Source organism: Tachyglossus aculeatus, chromosome 24 (genome assembly GCF_015852505.1).
Source record: "Tachyglossus aculeatus isolate mTacAcu1 chromosome 24, mTacAcu1.pri, whole genome shotgun sequence".
NCBI classification, from domain to species: domain Eukaryota; kingdom Metazoa; phylum Chordata; class Mammalia; order Monotremata; family Tachyglossidae; genus Tachyglossus; species Tachyglossus aculeatus.
Window position 1 is genome coordinate 24638993 of NC_052089.1, and position 22986 is coordinate 24661978.

Below are 22986 nucleotides of genomic sequence, written 5' to 3' on the forward strand. Positions count from 1 at the left end.
AAAGTAACAAAGCCTACTGCACGGAAGACAGCTTGCTGCTCCCAGTTTTATGCCCCACTGCGTTTTGCTGAGAAAATAAACCACCATCCGGCACCCAAGAACATTCAGGATTTGCTCACTTCCCCACTTGTTCAGACAAAATAATAATAGTGTTTATGGAAGTACTATATAACCCTTTGGCAATCCCAATTAGATACAATGAAGAGCTGTTACCACAAATTTGCCAAGTTATGTCAAGTATGACAGTAAAAGATATTTCTTATGGGGTTATTTGCAAGAAAGGGAGCTTTTGAGGATTTGGTAATGGTTTCAATGTGACCACCGACCACAAGTCTGAAACAGTTCACAAAACACGACAAGTTCCTTATGACTCCACTTAGGTACAGGGCATAATTTGAAGGCTCTAGGCTACTTGTTTCTTTTAATACCCTCATCTAGAAATAATAGACCAAGTGACTATTTAAAGCCAAAGCAACAGCACCTAACAAGTACAGCATAAATAATATTTCAAATGCGTGAAGAATTATTTTGAGTAAAAACAGGCTAATAGAGAACTGAAACCTCCTCCTTATTGCCTTTCATTAACAGAAAAACACTGAGTCAAGGAGAAGAAGAACTCTTAGAAGAACCTGCGAGCTTCAGCAAAAACAAATTCCAAGCCTGCTACCAAGATACCACTACAAATATACTCATCATAAAATAGTAGGAATGGTCTAGAAATCAGCGCAATTCACCATTATTGTCTACACAACCTTGGATCATTTGAAATTTCTCTCTCCCCAACAATGTCTTTATTCCATTTAATGGAACCAGCTGGCCCTTCAAACGTCAGGATGATCTACGAGAGCGGCTCTTCCACAGAGGCATATAAAGCAAGACATTGGTTTTAATATCCATTATTACAATGGGGAAATATCTTGACATCTGGGTTTTGCTCTTTCGACCCTCCGCTAAATGCTGGCAGCATCGCATCTGAGTATCCGATTTCTTTTGTATCATTCAATGTGAACTTTAACTCTTTCGCCAGGCGACCCAGATTCAGACAGTAAATACCTATACACCCGCCGCTGACTGAAGTTCCCGGCGGCTCATCCTCAGAAGCAAAGATGTCTTTCCACTCCAAGGAAAAGAGGGGCTGCAGCAGAACAAAAGATGCCCACAGGAAACGCAATCTAAGGAGTTGCCTCCTAATCAGAAGCCAACAGGATCGAAGGGACGTGGGAATGATCCTGCTCTGGTTTTCTTTTCCTGGGGGGAAGGAGGGTTGAGGAGCCACTTCCCTGTTCCAACGGGTTGTCTATTTCTCCAGCTACAGGGTGGGGGGGGATTTCGCTATCTTCCCCTCGCACCATGAAAGCGGGTGTGTGTGGAAAGAACCGAGGAAGACCGGTGTCTAACACACACACACACACAAAACACACAACACACACACACATCCCCACCAGATTTCGACTGAATCCACAGCTCACCCCGGAGCTAATCCGCTGCAGGCACCGAAGAAGGGACTGGACAAGACCGTGAGCTCGTTGGGGGCAGGGATTGTCTCTGTTGCCCTAACGTACTTTCCCAAGCGCTTAGTCCAGTGCTCCGCACACCGTCGGTGCTCAACAACTCCGACTGGGTTGTGTGGCCCCCAAGGGACGAGCCTGGTGGGGAGGGGGGGAGGGAAAGGGGCAGATGGAGGAATTCATTCATTCATTCTTTCATTCAATCGTATTTACTGAGCGTTCACTGTATGCAGAGAACTGTACTAAGCGCTTGGGAAGTACAACTGGGCAACATTTAGAGACGGTCCCTACCCAACAACGGGCTCACAGTCTGAAGGGGGGGAGAGGAAAGCCTGTTGTTGGGTAGGGGTTGTCTCTGTTACCGAATTGTCCTTACCGAGCGCTTAGTCCAGTGCTTTGCACCCAGTAGGGGCTCAATTCGTTCATTCCCTCGTTTATATTGAGCGCTTACTGGGGGCAGAACACGGGGCCGGGCGCTTGGAAAGTACAATTCGGCAACACATAGAGACGGTCCCTGCCGAACAACGGGATCAATAAATACCATGGAATGAATGAATGAATGAATGAATGGGGACCCCCCCCGCGCCCCGTTTTTGTCCTCTGGGGGTTTGGCTTGGATGGCCTGGACGGCCTCCCTGAAGGGCTCCCCCACAGCCAACGCCGATCTCCGCCATGGGCTCCGCCCGCTACAAGGCCCCGCTCAGGGGACACTGAAGCTGGGGGGGGAAACTGAGGCCGGGGGGGGGAAACTGAGGCGGGGGGACACTGAGGCTGGGGGGGGGACACTGAAGGGGGGACACTGAAGGGGGGACACAGGCTGAGCGGGTGGACGCTGAGGCTAAGGAGGGGACACTGTGGCTGGGGGGGAGGACACTGAGGCCGAGGGAAGCCTGAGGGGACACTGAGGCTGAGGAGGGGGGCACTGAGGCTGGGGAGGGGACATTTGAGGCTGGGGACACTGAGGGGGGGACACTGAGGCTGGGGGGGGACACTGAGGCTGAGGAGGGGACACTGTGGCTGAGGGAAGCCTGAGGGGACACTGAGGCTGAGGAGGGGGGCACTAAGGATGGGGGGGACATTGGGGCTGAGGGGGGGGACACTAAGGGGGGACACTGAGGCTGGGGGGGGACACTGAGGCTGAGGGGGGGACACTGAGGGGGGACACTGAGGCTGGGGGGGGACACTGAGGCTGAGGGGGGACACTGAGCCTGGGGGGGCACCGAAGGGGGGACACAGGCTGAGGGGGTGGACACTGAGGTTGAGGGGGAGACGCTAAGGGGGGGACACTGAGGCTTTGGGGGAACCCTAAGGGGGACACTAAGGGGGGGCACTGAGGCTGAGGGGGGACACTGAGGGGACACTGAGGCTGTGGGGGTGACCCTAAGGGGGACACTGAGGCTGTGGGGGGGACACTGAGGCTTTGGGGGGACCCTAAGGGGGACACTAAGGGGGGGGGCACTGAGGCTGAGGGGACACTGAGGCTGAGGGGGGACACTGAGGGGATACTGTGGCTGTGGGGGGGGGACCCTAAGGGGGACACTGAGGCTATGGGGGGGGGGACGCTGAGGCTGAGGGGAGGCTGAGGCTTGGGGGGGGACGACACTGAGGGTGAGGGGAGGCTGAGGGAACAATGAGGGTGAGGTGGGGGAGGCTGAGGGGAGGCAGGGGGACGCTGAGGGGACACTGAGGCCGGGGGGAGGACCCTAAGGGGGACATTGAGGCTGGGGGGGGGACACTGAGAGAGGACACAGGCTGAGGGGAGGCTGAGGGTGAGGGGGGGGACGCTGGGGGGGACCCTATGGGGGACACTGAGGCTGAGGGGGGGACACTGGGGGGACACTGAGGGTGAGGTGGGGGATGCTGAGGGGACACTGAGGCTGACGGAAGGCTGAGGGGGAGGTGGGGGCCGCTGTTATGTGGTCGATCTGTCCTTCCCAAGCGCTTAGCACACAGTAAGCGCTCACTAAATACGATGAATGAATGAATGAATGAGGCTGAGAAGACAGGCACGGTCCAGGCGGGTTCCTCAGGCGAAGGCGGCGGCGGCGGCGGGGGGCTCTTCCCCAACACCCCACGAAGGGAGGGGGGGGGTCCCCCTCAAATCCAGCCCCGGATCACACACACACACACACACACACACACATTTTACCTCATCTCCCGCCGCCGACTCAGTGTCGGGCAGACGCCCCGCCGGGGGATGGGGATGGAGATGGGGATGGAGCCGCCGCTGCCGCCCCGGGCAGCATCCCCTGCAGCTTCGCCTCCCCGCCGGGATTGTCCCTTCCAGGCCGCCGTACTACGGAGCGACCAAGCTACGCGGCGGCGGCGGCGGCGGCGGCGGCGGCGGCGGCGGCGGCGGCGCCCCCCGCCCCGCTCGGCCTCCTCCTCGTCGTCGTCGTCGTCTTGCTGGTTGCCGAGGGCCCGGCCGCCTGGGCGCCCCCGTCCCCGCCCGCCTCATCCTCGCCCGGCCGGGAGGGCGGCTCCGCCAATCAAAACGAGGGACCGCGCCACGAAGCCCCGCCCCCCGCGGGGCCGGGGGCGATGACAGCCGCCTGGACCAATGGGGAGCCGGGCGGGAGGGCTGCTCCGCCAATCAAAAGGAGGGACGGCGTCCCCGACCCCGCCCGCCTCATCCTCCCCCCATCGGGGAGGGCCGCTCCGCCAATCAAAAGGAGGGACCGCGCCACGGAGCCCCGCCCACCAGGGAGACGATGACAGCCGGCTGGACCAATGGGGAGCCGGGCGGGAGGGCCGCTCCGCCAATCAAAAGGAAGGACCGTGCCCCGAAGCCCCCGCCCACCGGGGGGACGATGACAGCCGGCTGGACCAATGGGGAGCCGGGCGGGAGGGCCTCTCCGCCAACCAAAAGGAAGGACTGCGCCCCGAAGCCCCGCCCACCGCGGGGCCGGGGACGATGACAGCTGGGCGGGAGGGCCGCTCCGCCAATCAAAAGGCGGGACTGCACCCGACGCCCCGCCCACCGCCGGGCCGGGTCCGATGACAGCCGGCTGGACCAATGGGGAGCCGGGCGGGAGGGCCGCTCCGCCAATCAAAAGGAGGGACGGCGCCCCGAAGCCCCGCCCACCGCGGGGCCGGGGACGATGACAGCCTGCCGGACCAATGGGGAGCCGGGCGGGAGGGCCGTTCCGCCAATCAAAAGGAGGGACTGCACCCGACGCCCCGCCCACCGCGGGGCCGGGGACGATGACAGCCGGCCGGACCAATGGGGACCCGGGCCGGGGACGATGACAGCGGCCCGGGCCAATAGGATGCCGGGCGGCGAAGGGGGCGGGGCTTAGAGGCGGAGGGCCCGACGTTGATTGGATGGCTGGTGTCGCCCCGGCCGTCGCGCGGCGCCCGTCCTTTAGTCCCAGTTTAATATCGTTCGTTAAACGCGCCAAGCGTTTGGCTGTCGGGGTGCGAACCGCTGTGCTAGGCGCTAGGAAATAATAATAACAACGATGGCATTTATTAAGCGCTTACTAGGTGCAAAGCACTGTTCTAAGCGCTGGGGGGATACAAGGTGATGAGGTTGTCCCACGTGGGGCTCACAGTCTTCATCCCCATTTTCCAGATGAGGGAACTGAGGCCCAGAGAAGTGAAGTGACTTGCCCAAAGTCATACAGCTGACAAGTGGCATTGGAGGGATTTGAACCCATGACCTCCGACTCCAAAGCCCGGGCTCTTTCCCACGCTGCTTCTTCTCTATAAGAAAGGAAAGAAACACGCGGAGGACGAAGTTCCGTCCCATCCCCGGCCCCCCTTTGCCGCCTGAGCTCCCAGTTTTTCCTGTCTCTTTTTACACTTTAGAAAAGTGCAAGAGAAGCAGAGAAGCAGCGTGGCTCAGGGGAAAGAGCCCGGGCTTTGGAGTCAGAGGTCATGGGTTCAAATCCCGGCTCTGCCAGTTGTCAGCTGTGTGACTTTGGGCAAGTCACTTCACTTCTCTGGGCCTCAGTTACCCCATCTGTAAAATGGGGATTAAGACTGTGAGCCCCCTGTGGGACAACCCGATCACCTCGTAACCTCCCCAGTGCTGAGAACAGTGCTTTGCACACAGTAAGCGCTTAATAAATGCCATCATTAGAAAAGGCCCCGCAAGGGAAGGCCAGAAAGGGAGGGGAGCGAGTTCTGCCATCTCCCCTCAAAGCCCTACTGAGAGCTCACCTCCTCCAGGAGGCCTTCCCACACTGAGCCCCCCTTCCTCTCTCCCTCCTCCCCCTCCCCAGCCCCCCGTCTTACCTCCTTATAATAATAATCATAATAATAATGGCATTTATTAAGCTCTTACTATGTGCAAAGCACTGTTCTAAGCGCTGGAGAAGTAGTTACAAGGTGATCAGATTGTCCCACATGGGGCTCACAGTCTTCATCCCCATTGTACAGATGAGGTCACTGAGGCCTAGAGAAGTGAAGTGACTTGCCCAAAGTCACACAGCTGACAATTGGCGGAGCGGGGATTTGAACCCATGACCTCTGACTCCAAAGCCCGGGCTCTTTCCACTGAGCCACGCTGCTTCCCCTCCCCACAGCACATGTATATATGTTTGTACGTATTTATTACTCTATTTTATTTGTACATATTCATTCTATTTATTTTATTTGATTAATATGTTTTGTTTTATTGTCTGTCTCCCCCTTCTAGATTGTGAGCCCGCTGGGGTTTTTTTAATGGCATTTATTAAGCGCTTACTATGTGCAAAGCACTGTTCTAAGCTGTTGGGTAGGGACCGTCTCTCTATGTTGCCAACTTGTACTACCTAAGCGCTTAGTCCAGCGCTCTGCACACAGTAAGCGCTCAATAAATACGGTTGAAAGAATGAATGAATGAATCCATGGAGGGCGGGGCAGGGCATGCCGGGAGCTGTAGTCCTTCCTCCCCCTCTCCCCCTCGTCCCCCTCTCCATCCCTCCCATCTTACCTCCTTCCCTTCCCCACAGCACCTGAATATATGTATATATGTTTGGACATATTTATTACTCTATTTATTTATTTATCTTACTCGTACCTATTTATTCTATTTATTTTATTTTGTTAGTATGTTTGGTTTTGTTCTCTGTCTCCCCCTTCTAGACTGTGAGCCCGCTGTTGGGTAGGGACTGTCTCTATGTGTTGCCGACTTGTACTTCCTAAGCGCTTAGTACAGTGCTCTGCACACAGTAAGTGCTCAATAAATACGATCGATTGATTGATTGATTGATTGATCCCTGGCCTAGCCCCTCGCGGCGCCGCGTTTCCGGCGGGGGGCGGCGCAGCCAATGGGAGCAGCGCCTGGGGTGGCGCAGCCAATGGGAGCAGGGCCCGGGGCGGCGCAGCCAATGGGAGGAGGGCCTGGACGGCGCAGCCAATAGGAGCAGGGGCTGGGGCGGCGCAGCCAATGGGAGCAGCGCCTGGGGCGGTGTAGCCAATGGGAGCAGGGCCTGGGGCGGCGCAGCCAATGGGAGCAGGGGCTAGGGAGGCGCAGCCAATGGGAGCAGGGCCAGGGGCGGCGCAGCCAATGGGAGCAGCGCCGGGGCGGCGCAGCCAATGGGAGCAGCGCCTGGAGCGGCGCAGCCAATGGGAGCAGAGGCTGGGGCGGCGCAGCCAATGGGAGCAGGGCCTGGGGCGGCGCAGCCAATGGGAGCAGGGCCTGGGGCGGCGCAGCCAATGGGAGCAGGGCCTGTGGCGGCGCAGCCAATGAGAGCAGGGCCTGGGGCGGCGCAGCCAATGGGAGGGGGAGGGGGAGGAGGTAGAGGAAGAGGAGAAGAAGAAGAAGAGCGTTGGAACCGTTCAACGGTAGGCGGCTCAGTGGGGACCAGGGACGATGCAGCCTGTAAGGGTCGCCTCAGATGACTATAATAATAGTAATAATAATAATAATGATATTTGATAAACAGTTATGTGCAAAGCACTGTTCTAAGCGCTTAATAATCATGATTGTCCTACTTGTTAGTAATGATGGTGTTAGTTAAGCGCTTATTATGTGCCAAGCATTGCTGCAAGCGCTTACTATGTGCCAACACTGTTCTAAGCGTTGAATAATCATGATTGTCCTACTTGTTAGTAATGATGGTGTTTGTTAAGCCTTTATTCTGCGCAAAGCATTGCTCTAAGCGCTTACTATGTGCCAGGCACTGTTCTAAGCGTTGAATAATCATGATTGCCCTATTTGTTAGTCATAATGATGGTGTTTGTTAAGCGCTTATTCAGTGCAAAGCATTGCTTACTATGTGCCAAGCACTGTTCTAAACGCTGAATAATCATGATAGTCCTATTTGTTAGTCGTGATGGTGTTTGTTAAGCGCTTCCTATGCGCAAAGCACTGTTCTAAGCGCTGAATAATCATGATTGCCCTATTTGTTAGTAATGATGGTGTTTAAGTGCTTATTATGTGCAAAACACTATTCTAAGCGCTTACTATGTGCCAAGCACTGTTCTAAGCGCTGAATAATCATGATTGTCCTGTTTGTTAGTAATGATGGTGTTTGTTATAAGCGCTTATGTGCAAAGCACTGTTCTAAGCGCTTACTATGTGCCAAGCAATGTTCTAAGCGCTAAATAATCATGATTGTCGTATTTGTTAGTAATGATGGTGTTAAGCACTTATGTGCAAAGCATTGCTCTAAGCGCTTACTATGCACCAAGCACGGTTCTAAGCACTGAATAATCATGATTGTCCTATTTGTTAGTAATGATGGTGTTTGTTAAGCGCTTATTATGTGCAAAGCATTGCTCTAAGCACTTACTATGTGCCAAGCACTGTTCTAAGCACTGAATAATCATGATTGTCCTATTTGTTAGTCATAATGATTGTGTTTGTTAAGCGCTTGTTATGTGCCCAACACTGTTCTAAGCGCGGAATAATCATGACTGTCGTATTTGTTAATACTAATAATAATAATGGTATTTGTTAAGCGCTTACTATGCGCAAAGCACTGTTCCAAGTGCTGAATAATCATGATTGTCGTATTTGTTAGTCATGATGGTGTTTAAGCCCTTATTATGTGCAAAGCACTGTTCTAAGCATTGAATAATCATGATTGTCCTATTTGTTAGTAATAATGATGATGTGAAGTGCTTATTATGTGCAAAGCATTGCTCTAAGCGCTTACTATGTGCCAAGCACTGTTCTAAGCGCTGAATAATCATGATTGTTCTATCTGTTAGTCATAATGATGGTGTTTGTTAAGCGCTTATTACGTGCCAAGCACTGTTCTAAGCTCTGAATAATCATGATTGTCATATTTGTTAATAATAATGATATTAAGTGCCTATTATGTGCAAAGCACTTTTCTAGGCGCTGAATAATCATGATCGTCGTATTTGTTAATAATAATGATGGTATTTGTTAAGCACTTACTATGTGCAAAGCGCTGTTCTAAGTGCTGAATGATTGTCGTATTTGTTAATCCTGGCTCCGCCACATGTCTGCCGTGTGACCTTGGGCAAGTCACTTAACTTCTCTGAGCCTCAGTTCCCTCATCTGTAAAATGGGGATTAAGACTGTGAGCCCCACGTGGGACAACCTGATCCCTTTGTATCCCCCCCAAGCGCTTAGAACGGTGCTTTGCACATAGTAAGCGCTTAACAAATACCATCATTATTATTATTAATAATAATAACGTTGGCATTTGTTAAGCGCTTACTATGTGCAAAGCACCGTTCTAAGCTCTGAGCTAGATACAAGGTAATCAGGGTGTCCCACATGGGGCTTACAGTCTTCATTCTCAGTCTCTTTTGCGGGCTCCTCCTCCGCCTCCCATCCCCTTACTTTTGGGGTTCCTCAAGGGTCAGTTCTCGGTCCCCTTCTGTTCTCTATCTACACTCACTCCCTCGGTGACCTCATTCGCTCCCACGGCTTCAACTATCATCTCTACGCTGATGACCCCCAAATCTCCATCTGTGCCCCTGCCCTCTCTCCCTCCCTTCAGGCTCGGGTCTCCTCCTGCCTTCAGGACATCTCCATCTGGATGTCCGCCCGCCATCTAAAACTCAACATGTCCAAGACTGAACTCCTTATCTTCCCTCCCAAACCCTGCCCTCTCCCTGACTTTTCCCATCACTGTTGACGGCACTACCATCCTTCCCGTCTCACAAGCCCGCAACCTTGGTGTCGTCCTCGACTCCGCTCTCCCGTTCACCCCTCACTTCCAGTCCGTCACCAAATCCTGCCGGTCTCACCTCTGCAACATCGCCACGATCCGCCCTTTCCTCTCCATCCAAACCGCTACCCTGCTGGTTCAGTCTCTCATCCTCTCCCGATGGGATTACTGCATTACTGAGGCCCAGAGAAGTGAAGTGACTTGCCCAAAGTCACACAGCTGATAAGTGGCGGAGCCGGGATTTGAACCCATGACCTCTGACTCCAAAGCCCGGGCTCTTTCCACTGAGCCACGCTGCGCCAGGCACTGTACTGAGAAGCAGCGTGGCTCAGTGGAAAGAGCCCAGGCTTGGGAGTCAGAGAACGTGGGTTCAAATCCTGGCTCCGCCGCTTGTCTGCTGGGTGACCTTGGGCAAGTCACTTCACTTCTCTGGGCCTCAGTTCCCTCATCTGAAAAATGGGGGTGGAGACCGTGAGCCCCAGGTGGGACAGGGACTGTCTACCCCGATTTTCTTGTATCCACCCCAGCGCTTAGTGCAGTGCCTGGCACATCGTAAGCACTTAACTAATACAGTACTACTAATAATAATAATGGTAAGAGCACGGACTTGGGAGTCGGAGAACATGGTTTCTCATCCCGTCTCCTCCAGTACCTGCTGTGTGAACTTGGGCAAGTCACTTCACTTCTCTGGGCCTCAGTTCCCTCCTCTGTAAAATGGGGATTAAGATTGTGAGACACCCCCCCCCCCACTACAGGACAGGGACTGTGTCCAACCGGATTACATGTATTTGATAAGCACTAACTATGTGTCAGGCACACAGACTTGGATCGCAGTGTTTGGGACATTTGGGACTTACTCAAGTTACCTCTGATTTTTTGTTTTAACCTTTTCTTTTTTTAAAGAATTGTGGACTAAAAGAACGAGATAACATAGGTGTGTCCCTTGCCTCCTTGCAGATGTGGACTAAAACTCCCACAACATTCAATCGTATTTATTGAGCTCTTACTGTACTAAGTGCTTGGGAAGTACAAGTTGGCAACATGGATCCGAAGCCCTCAGATCCATTTGGTTCCTGAAAATTCTGCCTTCGAAAGTCAGATCCAATTTTTCCACTATAAACATAGTTAGATCCAGAACCAAAGTTGGATACACTATTTTTACCCAAATTGCCCGGAACTGTCTATCTGAATCATTTACAGATGAGTAATATAGCTGCATTCGTATATTTATAGTATACGAATATATACTTATATATATTTATAGAGTATATATTTATAGAGAGGTTCCACAATAGGGTAGCTGACTTTTTTTATGTCATAGGAAGTGAAACATTCGTGTTGGCTCTCCCTGGTTACTCTGCCTGGGGGTCAGGTAACCCCCAACCTTTCCCACTCATCATCATCATCATCATCAATCGTATTTATTGAGCGCTTACTGTGTGCAGAGCACTGTACTAAGCGCTTGGGAAGTCCAAATTGGCAACATGTAGAGACAGTCCCTACCCAACAGTGGGCTCACAGTCTAAAAGGGGGAGACAAAACCAAACATACTAACAAAATAAAATAAATAGAATAGATATGTACAAGTAAAATAGAGTAATAAATATGTACAAATATATATACATATATACAAGTGCTGTGGGGAAGGGAAGGAGTTAAGATGGGGGGGGATGGAGAGGGGGACGAGGGGGAGAGGAAGGAAGGGGCTCAGTCTGGGAAGGCCTCCTGGAGGAGGTGAGCTCTCAGTAGGGCCCACTCCCCTATCCGCCTGCCCTCTTGAATGGGAGAAGCCTTTTTCTCCCCCCTCCATCACGACTTTTGAAACTCCTTCCCTGCACCCCACCGTCTAAGGCCCCAAAGCTAGGGCCGTAAAGTCAAAGCAGAAGTGACGTCAATCGGAACAACGGTGGAAATTTAGAAGTGGTTCAAGTGCCCTGCGTCTTAGCCCAAGCCATCTTTAAGTCAGCGGATTTCCTAGCTGCCGGGCCCGCAGATTTGACAGGCCTGTCGTGGATTCCTTTAGTCAGTTTTGTCTAGAAACTGGTCATAAAACCGTGGTCCTTGTAAGCCCCGCTGGATTCTTGAGGTTGACACTGAATCCCTGATGACTTCCCAGCGTAGCTCAGCGGAAAGAGCCCGGGCTTGGCAGTGAGAGATGGTGGGTTCTGATGCCGGCTCCTCCACTTGTCGGCTGTGTGACTCTGGGCAAGTCGCTTCACTTCTCTGGGCCTCAGTGACCTCATCTGGAAAATGGGGATTAAGACTGGGAGCCCCAAGTGGGACAACCTGATTACTCGGTATCCCCCCCAGCGCTTAGATCAGTGCTTGGCATGTTGTAAGCGCTTAACAAATGCCATCGTTATGATTACCCTTTTCAGGCTATCCTCCAGTCATCCCATTTCACAAGAAGCAGGGGAAAGAGCCCAGACTTGGGAGTCGGAGGATCTGGGTTCTAAGCCCAACTCACCCATTTGTCTGCTGTGTGGCCATGGGCAAGTCACTTTCATTTCTCTATGCCTGCTCTCCCTCCTATTTATACTGTGAGCCCCACATAGGACCTGATGGTCTTACATCTACAGTGCCTAAAATAATAATAATAATGATGGCATTTATTAAGCGCTTACTATGTGCAAAGCACTGTTCTAAGCGCTGAGGTAGATACAAGGTAATCAAGTTGTCCCACGTGGGGCTCACAGACTTAATCCCCATTTTACAGATGAGATGACTGAGGCCCAGAGAAGTTAAGTGACTTGCCCAAAGTCACACAGCTGTCAAGTGGCGGAGTTGGGATTTGAACTCATGACCTCATGACTCCAAAGCCCGGGCTCTTTCCACGGAGCCGAGCTGCTTCTCATAAGCATAAAAGAGTGCTTGGCACATGGTGAGCACTTAAATACGACAAGAGTATGGCCAACATCATTCTTCCTCTAAGCAATCAATCAATCGTATTTACTGAGCGCTTACTGTGTGCAGAGCACTGTACTAAGCGCTTGGGAAGTCCAAGTTGGCAACATATAGAGACGGTCCCTACCCAACGGTGGGCTCACAGTCTAGGAGAAGCAGGAAGCTTCTCGTAGGCAGGGAATGTGTCTTCCAACTCCGTAGTGTCATATACATTAGAAGCAGCGGGGCTCAGTGGAAAGAGCCCGGGCTTTGGAGTCAGAGGTCATGGGTTCAAACCTCGGCTCCGCCAATTGTCAGCTGTGTGACTTTGGGCAAGTCACTTCACTTCTCTGGGCCTCAGTTACCCCACCTTTAAAATGGGGATGAAGACTGTGAGCCCCCCAAGGGACAACCTGATCACCTTGTATTCATTCATTCAATCGTATTTATTGAGCGCTTACTGGGTGCAGAGCACTGTACTAAAGCGCTTGGGAAGTCCAAGTTGGCAACATATAGAGACGGTCCCTACCCAACAGTGGGCTTACAGTCTAGAAGGGGGAGACAGAGAACAAAACACATTAACAAAATAAAATTAATAGAATAAATATGTACAAATAAAATAGAGTAATAAATATGTACATACATATATACAGGTGTAACCTCCCCAGTGCTTAGAACACTGCTCTGCACATAGTGTGCTTAATAAATGCCATTATCATATACTCTCCCAACCCCTTAGTACAGTTCTCTGCACACAGTAAATGCTCAATAAATACCAATCGTTGATTGATTTCTCACCTTATCAATGAAGAGGGTGGGTGATGTGAAATCAGAAGACTAGGTAAATATCTTTCGCTTCTCCGTTGTCTGTGATCTGCCTCTGTGTACCAGAGAAGGGAATCAAAATTGTCCAGCAAAGTGTCCTCTTAGCAAAGCCCACATCTTCATATCTTAGACTCTTTAAATCGATTGAGTATTGGTTTTAGTCTCACAATAAGTGTTTTCATGTTGCTAATCTCGATTTCCTTGAAAATGTTAGGTGTATGGTCCTGTAAAAAAAAAATCATCAAATAATCTACAAGTGCATTAATCGATGGTATTTAATAAGTGCTTTCTGTGAGTAGAGCACTGTACTGAGCGTTTCAGGGAGAGTTCATTCAGTCGTATTGAACGCTTACGGTGTGCAGAGCACTGTACTAAGCGCTTGGGAAGTACAAGTTGGCAACATATAGAGACGGTCCCTACCCAACAGCAGGCTCACAGTCTAGAAGGGGGAGACAGAAAACAAAACATGTGGACAGGTGTCATCAGAATAAATAGAAATAAATCTAGATGCACATCATTAACAAAATAAATAGAAGAGTAAATATGTACAAGTGAAATAAAGAGAGTTCAATTCAGTAGAATAGGTAGACGTGAACCCTGCCCAGGAGGAATTTACAGACCAGATAGAAATTAAAATAAATACAGAAGGGTGTGTGCCTAATGGTTGAGGAGCTGGGGGAAGGGTGAATTTTGAAGTGGTGAAAGCGTACAAACCCAGGTGTTAATGGAGAAAGGAGGGCTTCGTTAGGGGAGGGGGGGCTTAGCAAGATCAGATTTTAGGAGGTCTTTGAAGGTGTGGCGGGGTGGGGGTCTGTCTGATATGGAGTATCAGGTCGGAGGACATGGGCGAGGGGTCAGTGGTGAGAAAGATAATAATAATAATGATAATAATAGCATTTATTAAGCGCCTACTATGTGCAAAGCACTGTTCTAAGCGCTGGGGAGGTTACAAGGTGATCAGGTTGTCCCACATGGGGCTCACAGTCTTCATCCCCATTGTACAGATGAGGGAACTGAGGCCCAGTGAAGTGACTTGCCCAAAGTCACACAGCTGACAGTTGGCAGAGCCGGGATTTGAACCCCTGACCTCTGACTCCAAAGCCCGGGCTCTTTCCACTGAGCCACGCCGCTTCTCAAGGTGAGAGAGAGAGAGAGATGAGATGAGATCAAGGTACAGTAAGTAGGTTGGTGTTAGAAGAGTGAAGTGTTCGGGTTGGGTGTAGTAGATCAGAAAAGTAGGAGCGAGGCAAGGTGATTTCTCTAAATCAATCAATCAATCGTATTTATTGAGCACTTACTTTGTGCAGAGCACTGGACTAAGCGCTTGGGAAGTACAAGTTGGCAACATATACAGTCCCTACCGAACAGTGGGCTCCCAGTCTAAAAGGGGGAGACAGAGAACAAAACCAAACATACTAACAAAATAAAATAAATAGAATAGATATGTACAAGTAAAATAAATAAATAGAGTAATAAATATGTACAAACATATATACATATGTACATATATATACATATATACACAAAGCCACTGAAGTTTTCTGAGGAGAGGGGAGACCTGAACTGAGCAAAGGGAATGATTAAAATATATTTTAAATCTATCTGCCGGCCCGGAATCTGCTCGCTAGTGGCCCTTACGTTCCTCGTAGCACCAATTTAAAATCTTTTTTTTCTGAATGATTCTAGGAGGAAATTGTCAGGTGACAATCACATTTTACCTTTTTTTTTTCATACGCATATGCTTTCAGGTCACTATGAAAGGCTTATATGTCCAGCAAGGTGCATCAGAAGATGAAGTGAAATTTGTGTATCAAGAACGGGTGAGTCGGTTTTTTCCCACAAAAAGTTAAAGGGACTTATTTTTACAATCAGGAGACCCAATACTGTATTGAATGATTTGGTAAAGTGTCTCTTCTGGGTTTATTTTCTGGTTCTACGGGAGTTCTCCATTCAGTTGAATGGAAATGTAATTCTAATGGATTCTTCAAATAATTTTGGAAAATACATTTTATATACTTTAAATACTTTTATAGTTCTTAAACTCTGTCCCTAACGTCAGTCATTAGTACTTATTGAGCACTTACTCTATGCAGAGCACTGTACTAAGTGCTTGGGAGAGTACAATAGATGTGGTAGAGATGTTCCCCTACACTTCCAAGTTTTCTTTAAACCCACCTCTTCGCTTAAAGTATTTCTTTATGTTAGTATAGGGCACAAGCTCTTTGCTTTCCTATTGAAAGTGTAAATATAGTATGTTGGTCTCTGGATTTAATCTCTTTAAGATTCATGGGAAAGTTCAAGAAGCTGGTTTTTGCCAATGGTTGGATTTATGAGATAATTTCTTGTGAAATTTATTTAAATTATCTTGACTGAGAAAATAGTCAATAGAAAATAACTGACAAGTAATTTTTAAAAGTGATTCATTTGTACTTACCCCCAACACTTCGTACTGTGCTTGGTACATTGTAAGCATTTAATAAAAACCATTATTATTATTACTATCATCATCACTGTAATCAAGGGCAGGTGTGCAAGTCTTCCCTCGGTTTTTTGGTGAGTATTTTTGAGCATGTGGTGTTTTTGCTTTTTTGATTTTTTTTTTTAATACAGTGTGATTTTTTTTTTTAAATATAAATACCAAACCTAGGAAGTTTTAACTCTAATCATTTTGGGTCTGAGGATCAAATAGCTATGCCATCCAAGAGGGTGGATGGGGAAGGAGTATGCAGATAACCCTAAAAGGCTTAATTCAAAATACTTATTGTCTGTGCAAGTGTGTAAACGCTTATATTAAACATCGAAGAAGCTATTAGATTAGGACAAGAACACCATATAACTTTCCCCAAAGTGTCATTTTGGAGATTTAGTAAGATGAGAATATTTTCATTGTTGGTATGTGCCAAAAAAAATAATGTCTATGCTTTCCAGTTTCCAGTTTTGGCTGGTAGTTAAAATATGTATTTTTTTTACGTTAGAAAGGAAACACTTTTTAAGGCATTTCATGTTCCGAAAGGCCTGTTTGGCCCAACTTACTAGCAGAAATCATTTCATTTCTTTTTCTTCCAGAAAAATGTTCCTGTGGCAAGTGACAATTATGTGACCCTTCAAGTTAAAGCCTGTGCTCTAAGCTGGATAAATGCAAAGGTATTTGAGGAACTTTAATGATAAGGAAAATAAACCGTATTTCTTTCACAACTGTGTTTAGTACACTAATATAGAGAACTGGTGTGGCTCAGTGGAAAGAGCCCGGGCTTGGGAGTCAGAGGTCGTGGGTTCTAATTCTGGCTCCGCCACTTGTCAGCTGGGTGACTTTGGGCAAGTCACGTCACTTCTCTGAGCCTCAGTTCCCTCATCTGTAAAATGAGGGTGAAGACTCTGAGCCCCACAGGGGACAACCTAATCACCTTTTATCCCCCCCCCCCAGCGCTTAGAACAGTGCTTTGCACATAGTAAGCACTTAACAAATGCCATCACTATTATCATTATTAATATAAACTATAGGGGCAAACTGGCATTTGAATTCCCAGAATTTTTTGCCAAAAAAATAACATCTATGCTGGATTCCAGATTCACGAGCGGCTACATATAAAGTCTGCACTCTTGTAATAATAATGATGGTATTTGTTGAGTGCTTACTATGTGCCAAGCACTGTTCTAAGTGCTGAGGGGGGATACAACGTGATCAGGTTGGCCCATGAGGGGCTCACAGTCTTAATCCCCATTTTACAGATGAAGGAACTGAGGCACAGAGAAGTTGAGTGACTTGCCCAAAGTCACACAGCTGACAATTGGCGGAGCCAGGATTTGAACCCATGACCTCTGACTCCCAAGCCCGGGCTCTTTCCACTGAGCCACGCTGCTTCTTTTCTGCCCCACATCCTTCTTCTCCCCCTTTCTGACATTTCTTTCCTCTCCCTTCTCCTGTTCCCACTCCTCTCCCAGTTTAATTCTTGGCCACAGAGGACTGGTGACCACTGAAATTTGACGCTATGGTAAAAACTGAGACCCCAGCTATTTGAAAAGTCTAGTTCTTTGAATTTTCTAACGGGAGGTCGAGGTATTTAATTTAAAAAGGACATAGGGCACTTAGAAATGACTACTAATTTATTTAAAAAAAGATCAAAATGTTTGAAATTACCTGGTTCTTTCCTTCTTGTGGAGGTTTCATAAATCTCAAGTTTGACGGTGCTTCCTGCTGTTAAAGTGCGTCACAGGGAGAGATGTCTCTATTATTTTTATTTATTGCATTATCAACTGGGGCCACTGTAATTAGATAAAAAATTCTTTTTCATTTCAAAACTTTGATGGGCTGTGGGGTGTTTTATGTCAATACACCACATCAGGTTGGTTTTTTTTATGGCATTTGTTAAGCGCTTACTATGTGCAAAGCACTGTTCTAAGCGCTGTTTTACATACTGCTCAGTAGGACACATTGGACTCCAAGCTATTTCATTCATTCAGTCATATTGAGCGCTTACTGTGTGCAGAGCAATGAACTAAGCGCTTAATTTTGCATCGTAATATCTGGTGCATCGGACATGGTGCAATAAATATGGTTCCTCGAGGATATTTAATTTTGCATCTTAATACCTGGTGCATCAGACATGGTGCAATAAATATGGTTCCTCGAGGATATCTTTAAATTATGATTTCTGCTGTTTCCTACACTGAGTTAAAATGTATTCATAAACCATTTTTATGATTTAGCTTTTGTCAGAAATAAAACCGGAGGAGGATATTTTCCCTGTTGGGAGAGAAATTGCAGGAAGAGTTTTGGAAGGTAAGTCTTAAAAAATACCAGGTCAACTGAGGAAAAAAATTAAACTATACTAATCAAATCCCATCAAAATACTGTTTGAAAGTAATTGAATGAGAAGTTGTTTGGGTTTTTTTGGACCCTGGCAATACGACTGCAAACTATTAAAACTGCAATTTAGAAAAAAGATGGAATGTTCACCAGTTGGCTAGCAGGCGCAGCTCGGCTTACCACTTCAAGTGATTTTACATAAAATGGAAACTGTGGATGTGGCTGGCTTGTTTTTAATAAAAGCCCAGCCAACGTGGAAATGTATATTAGTAACTCGAGCTAGTGTCTAAATATTTCAAGAAAACTATTCCACTGCCTATGAAGTAATTTTTTCGTGTTAATTCTTTGCAGTTGGAAATAAAGTGTCCTTCTTCCGACCAAATGATGAAGTGGTTGGTAAGTTACAGTGCTCGGTGGCTAAAGTTATGTCTTACCATCCATTTCACTTCTCACTTCTTTCCTCCCTATACAGAATTTGCTTAGAATTCTCCCCTCTTTCACAGTACTCCTCCTTTTTTTTGTTCCTCAGCCTCTCCCCACTTCCCCACTTCCTCTTTACCCTCGATACCAGAGTAACTGAGTAAGCAGTTGTCCGCTTTGCCGCTCATGTAGCCACTGTACTGGCAGGCTGTGGGACCATCCGTGGGGAAGAGAGTTCCTCATAGAAGCAAGATAACTTGGGGAGAGTCGAGTGGGTGGGAACCCAAATCTCAGGGGGGTCTCACTGCCCCTGAATTTTCAAAGCTGCTGCTGAGGCCCTGGGATAAGATGAGCAGCGTAAGCAAGCCAGGTGGTGACTGGCCCTGAGTTCTGGAACCTAAGACTCATTTCCTTCTCCTGTCCCTCTTCGCTTTTCTCACTCCCTCTTCCCCCATCCCCTCCTCCTTTTTCAACCACCCTCTAAAAGAGAAACCACATTAAAAAAAAACCCAACAAATGAAAGACAATAGAATAGGGAAGAAAGTCTTGTGTTTGAAAGGCAAATAACTATCACTGGTGGTAGGATCCCCCCGCCATACACCCCCAAATTGTTCCTCACCCCCCGCTATACACCCCCAAATTGTTCCTCAGACAAAGTTGACAAGCTTCAGGGAGGAATTAATGTTTCCCCATCTCCCAGGAGCACTAAACTCTCTCATCACTGAAGAATACTAGACTGAACCCCCTTTCCCCCGCCCCCATACCTTCTTCCCCTCTCCACAGCACCTGTATATATGTTTGTACAGATTTATTACTCTATTTTACTTGTACATATTTACTATTCTATGTATTTTGTTAATCAGTCAATCGTATTTATTGAGCGCTTACTGTGTGCAGAGCACTGTACTAAGCGCTTGGGAAGTACAAGTCAGCAACACATAGAGACAGTCCCTACCCAACAGCAGGCTCACAGTCTAGAAGGGGGAGACAGAGAACAGAACCAAACATACTAATAAAATAAATAGAATAGATATGTACAAGATAAATAAATAGAGTAATAAATATGTACAAACATATATACATATATACAGGTGCTGTGGGGAAGGGAAGGAGGTAAGATGGGGAAGGAGTTAATGATGTGCATGTACTTTAATTCTATTTGTTCTGACGACTTGACACCTGTCCACATGTTTTGTTCTGTTGTCTGTCTCCCCCTTGTAGATTGTGAGCCCGTTGTTGGGTAGGGACCGTCTCTGTATGTTGCCAACTTGGACTTCCCAAGCGCTTAGTACAGTGCTCTGTACACAGTAAGCACTCAATAAGTACGACTGAATGAGTGAATGAAAGATTTCTCCTGGGTTTTTTTCAGGAATTTTACCCATGGATTCTGAAGAATCTGGCCTTTGTGAAGTGATCAGAGTTCACGAGCATTACTTGGGTATGTTGCAATAAAGCCTTTTCTAAAGTCACTTATTTAGAATCATTGCTTCGCTTACACATAGTAGGTTTGCAGTGTTTTATTTTCATTTTGTTTAGGGAGGGCTTTACAGTAATTACTATCCTAGCATTTTGTATTCTGACTAAACTGTGAGAAATATCCTTTTTCTTTCCCTCCCACTTTATCACAGTATTTCACTTCCTCTTCCCATTAATTCTTCCCCTCTGAATGTCTCAGGGTTTCAAAAAGTAATTTCCATCCTTGCGTGGCAAATTCATATCCCGAATGAGGTTTTGCTCTCTCGCTCTGGTAATTCATCCAAAATTAAAATCAGCGTAGTAAGGCTAACAGCCTCTGCCAGGTCTGAGATAAGAAAGAATCCGAGTCCTAGAGATTCCTATCTTCTGACCACACTTGGCCTTCTTTGACTTATATAGCATTAATTGATTGATTGATTATTGATTATATTCATTCAATTGTATTTATTGAGCACTTACTGTGTGTAGAGCACTGTACTAAGCGCTTAGGAAGTACAAGGTTTGGCAACATATAGGGATGGTCCCTACCCATATCTTCAAGCCTCCTTTGCTTCAGTTTTGTTTCCCTTAGAAATGAACATCCGCTCTGTTTCTCTTGTGAGGTTTCCAATGCCCTAAAATCTTTACCTGAAAATTACAGCCATTTGCAATTTTTTAATAGTATTTGTTAAGCACTCTCTATGTGTGTAGCACTGTTCTAAGCACAGAGGTTGATGCAATTTTCTCTAAACAAGTGAAGCAACTGGCCCAAGGTCACACACCACCATTTGGCTGCTGTGTGACCTTGGGCAGTTACTTCACTTCTCTGTGCCTCAACTCCCTCATCCGTACAGTGGGGATTGAAACTGTGGGCCCCACATGGGAAAGGGACTCAGCCCAACTCGACTTGCTTGTATCCACCCCAGGGCTTTGTACGGCGCCTGGCACAGAGTAAGCGCTTAACAAATACCATCATTGTTATGTTTATCCGTTTGGACACATGGGACTGTCCCACATGGGACTCACGGTCTACGTGGGAGGGTGAAAGGTTTAATCTCCATTTTACAGATGAGGTAACTGAAGCACAGAGAAGTGAAATGATTTGCCCAAGGTGAACACACCAGGCAGTTGGCGGGGCTGGCATTAGAACCCAAGGCATTCATTCATTCATTCAATCGTATTTATTGAGCGCTTACTATGTGCAGAGCACTGTACTAAGCGCTTGGGAAGCACAAGTTGGCAACCTATAGAGACGGTCCCTACCCAACAATGGGCTCACAGTCTAGAAGGGGGAGACAGACAACAAAACAAAACATGTGGTCGGGTGTCAAGTCATCAGAGTAAACAGAATTAAAGCTAGATGCCCATCATTAACAAAATAAATAGAATAGTAAACATGTCCTTCTGACTCCAAGCCCATGCTCTTTCCACTAGACCACCCTGCTCCTGCAGATTATTTTTTTGGTTTGTTTTCATGGTATTTGTTAAGCGCTTATCATATGCCAGGCAGTCTACTAAATACGGGGGTAGATACAAGCTAACCAGGTTAGACACCGTCCTTGTCCCACATGGGGCTCACTATCTTACTCCCCATTTTACAGATGAGGTCATTGAGATGCAGAGAAATTAAGTGACCTGCCCAAGGTCACACGGCAATCAGTCAATCAATCGTATTTATTGAGCGCTTACTGTGTGCAGAGCACTGTACTAAGCGCTTGGGAAGTACAAGTTGGCAACATATAGAGACGGTCCCTACTCAACAGTGCGCTCACAGTCTAGAAGGGGGAGACAGACAACAAAACAAACATATAAACCAAATAAAATAAATAGAATAATATGTACAAGTAAAATAAATAAAGTAATAAATATGTACAAACATATACATATATACAGGTGCTGTGGGGAGGGGAAGAAGGTAAGGAGGGGGCTCAGTCTGGGAAGGCCTCTTGGAGGAGGTGAGCGTTTAGTACAGCGTTTCTAGTACAGCGGAGGTGAGCGTTTCCCAAGCGTTTAGTACAGCGCTCCGCACTCAGTAAGCGCTCAATAAATACGATTGAGTATTTAGACTCTTAAGAAGTTAAGTGACTTGCCAAAAGTCACAGAGCAGAACTGGGATCACGACCCAGGCTCTTTGACCCCGAGACCAGTGGTTTTTCCAGTATGCCACGCTGCTTCATTTTGGGTTTTATTTCCAGAGGGGCAAACAGAGGCTGCAGTCAATCAATCAATCATATTTATTGAGCGCTTACTGTGTGCAGAGCACTGTACTAAGCTCTTGGGAAGTACAAGTTGGCAACATATAGAGACGGTCCCTACCCAACAGTGGGCTCAGAGTCTAAAAAGTTACCTTTTCTCCCCCACCACCCCCTTCCTCCCCCAAGAGAGCATCCTTCTTTCCCCCAGCAGCAGCAGAATCATAAGGCTTCAAGGGATTTTGAAAGGCTTTCCCTTCCTGCCACTGAGAGGACTTAAATCCCACTTAAAAGAAATAGTAGTTTACCCTTTGCTTCACTTCCCCATACTCATTAGGTAATGCACTGCAGTGAACTCTAACCTCCGTGATGAAATGGAGGTGCTTTGTTAGGAAACAAGTGACAAAAATCCAGCTTTGGCTCTTTTCCTCCCTCTGGTTTCCCCTACGCAGCAGAAAAAGGTGGTCGATTATTACAGGCATTAGTCATCTATTCATCAGACCGTAGTAAGCGTTACCTTTCTCTCCCTCCACGTTCAACAGTGCATAAGCCAGAAAAGGTCACTTGGGTCGAAGCAGCGGGAACGATCCGTGATGGAGTTCGTGCCTATACAGCTCTGCATTATCTTTCTCACATTTCTCCTGGGAAATCAGTGCTGATAATGGACGGAGCCAGTGTAAGTATCAGAAATACTTTTCTCAAACCTCCCTGCGCTCTGTAGGGAACAGAGCATCATTTTCACTAGGCAAATTGAAGAAACAGGCAGTGGAAGTTATGCGCTTGATTTCTCCCCCAAACCCCTCTCCCCCCAGGGCAGC

General features: G+C 47.7%; 2 protein-coding genes across 4 annotated transcripts in view; one reads left to right on the top strand and one right to left on the bottom strand.

The window, feature by feature from the left end:
* The window catches only part of ITSN1 (intersectin 1), a 179014-nt gene extending 175183 nt beyond the window's left edge, over positions 1-3831 (bottom strand). The window contains 1 exon segment of the mRNA XM_038766277.1: positions 3658-3831. The gene's annotated coding sequence lies outside the window, so the exon portion shown is untranslated.
* A 3414-nt stretch (positions 3832-7245) lies between these two features.
* Positions 7246-22986, top strand: part of CRYZL1 (crystallin zeta like 1) — a 36538-nt gene continuing 20797 nt past the window's right edge. The window contains exons 1-7 of one of the 3 annotated variants that reach the window (XM_038766324.1): positions 7246-7280; positions 15043-15114; positions 16361-16438; positions 18002-18074; positions 18453-18497; positions 19891-19959; positions 22711-22844. In XM_038766324.1, coding sequence (XP_038622252.1) covers positions 15049-15114; positions 16361-16438; positions 18002-18074; positions 18453-18497; positions 19891-19959; positions 22711-22844 — 465 coding nt within the window. In that variant the 5' untranslated portion in view covers positions 7246-7280; positions 15043-15048. The other 2 variants (XM_038766325.1, XM_038766323.1) reach the window with 2 other exon arrangements.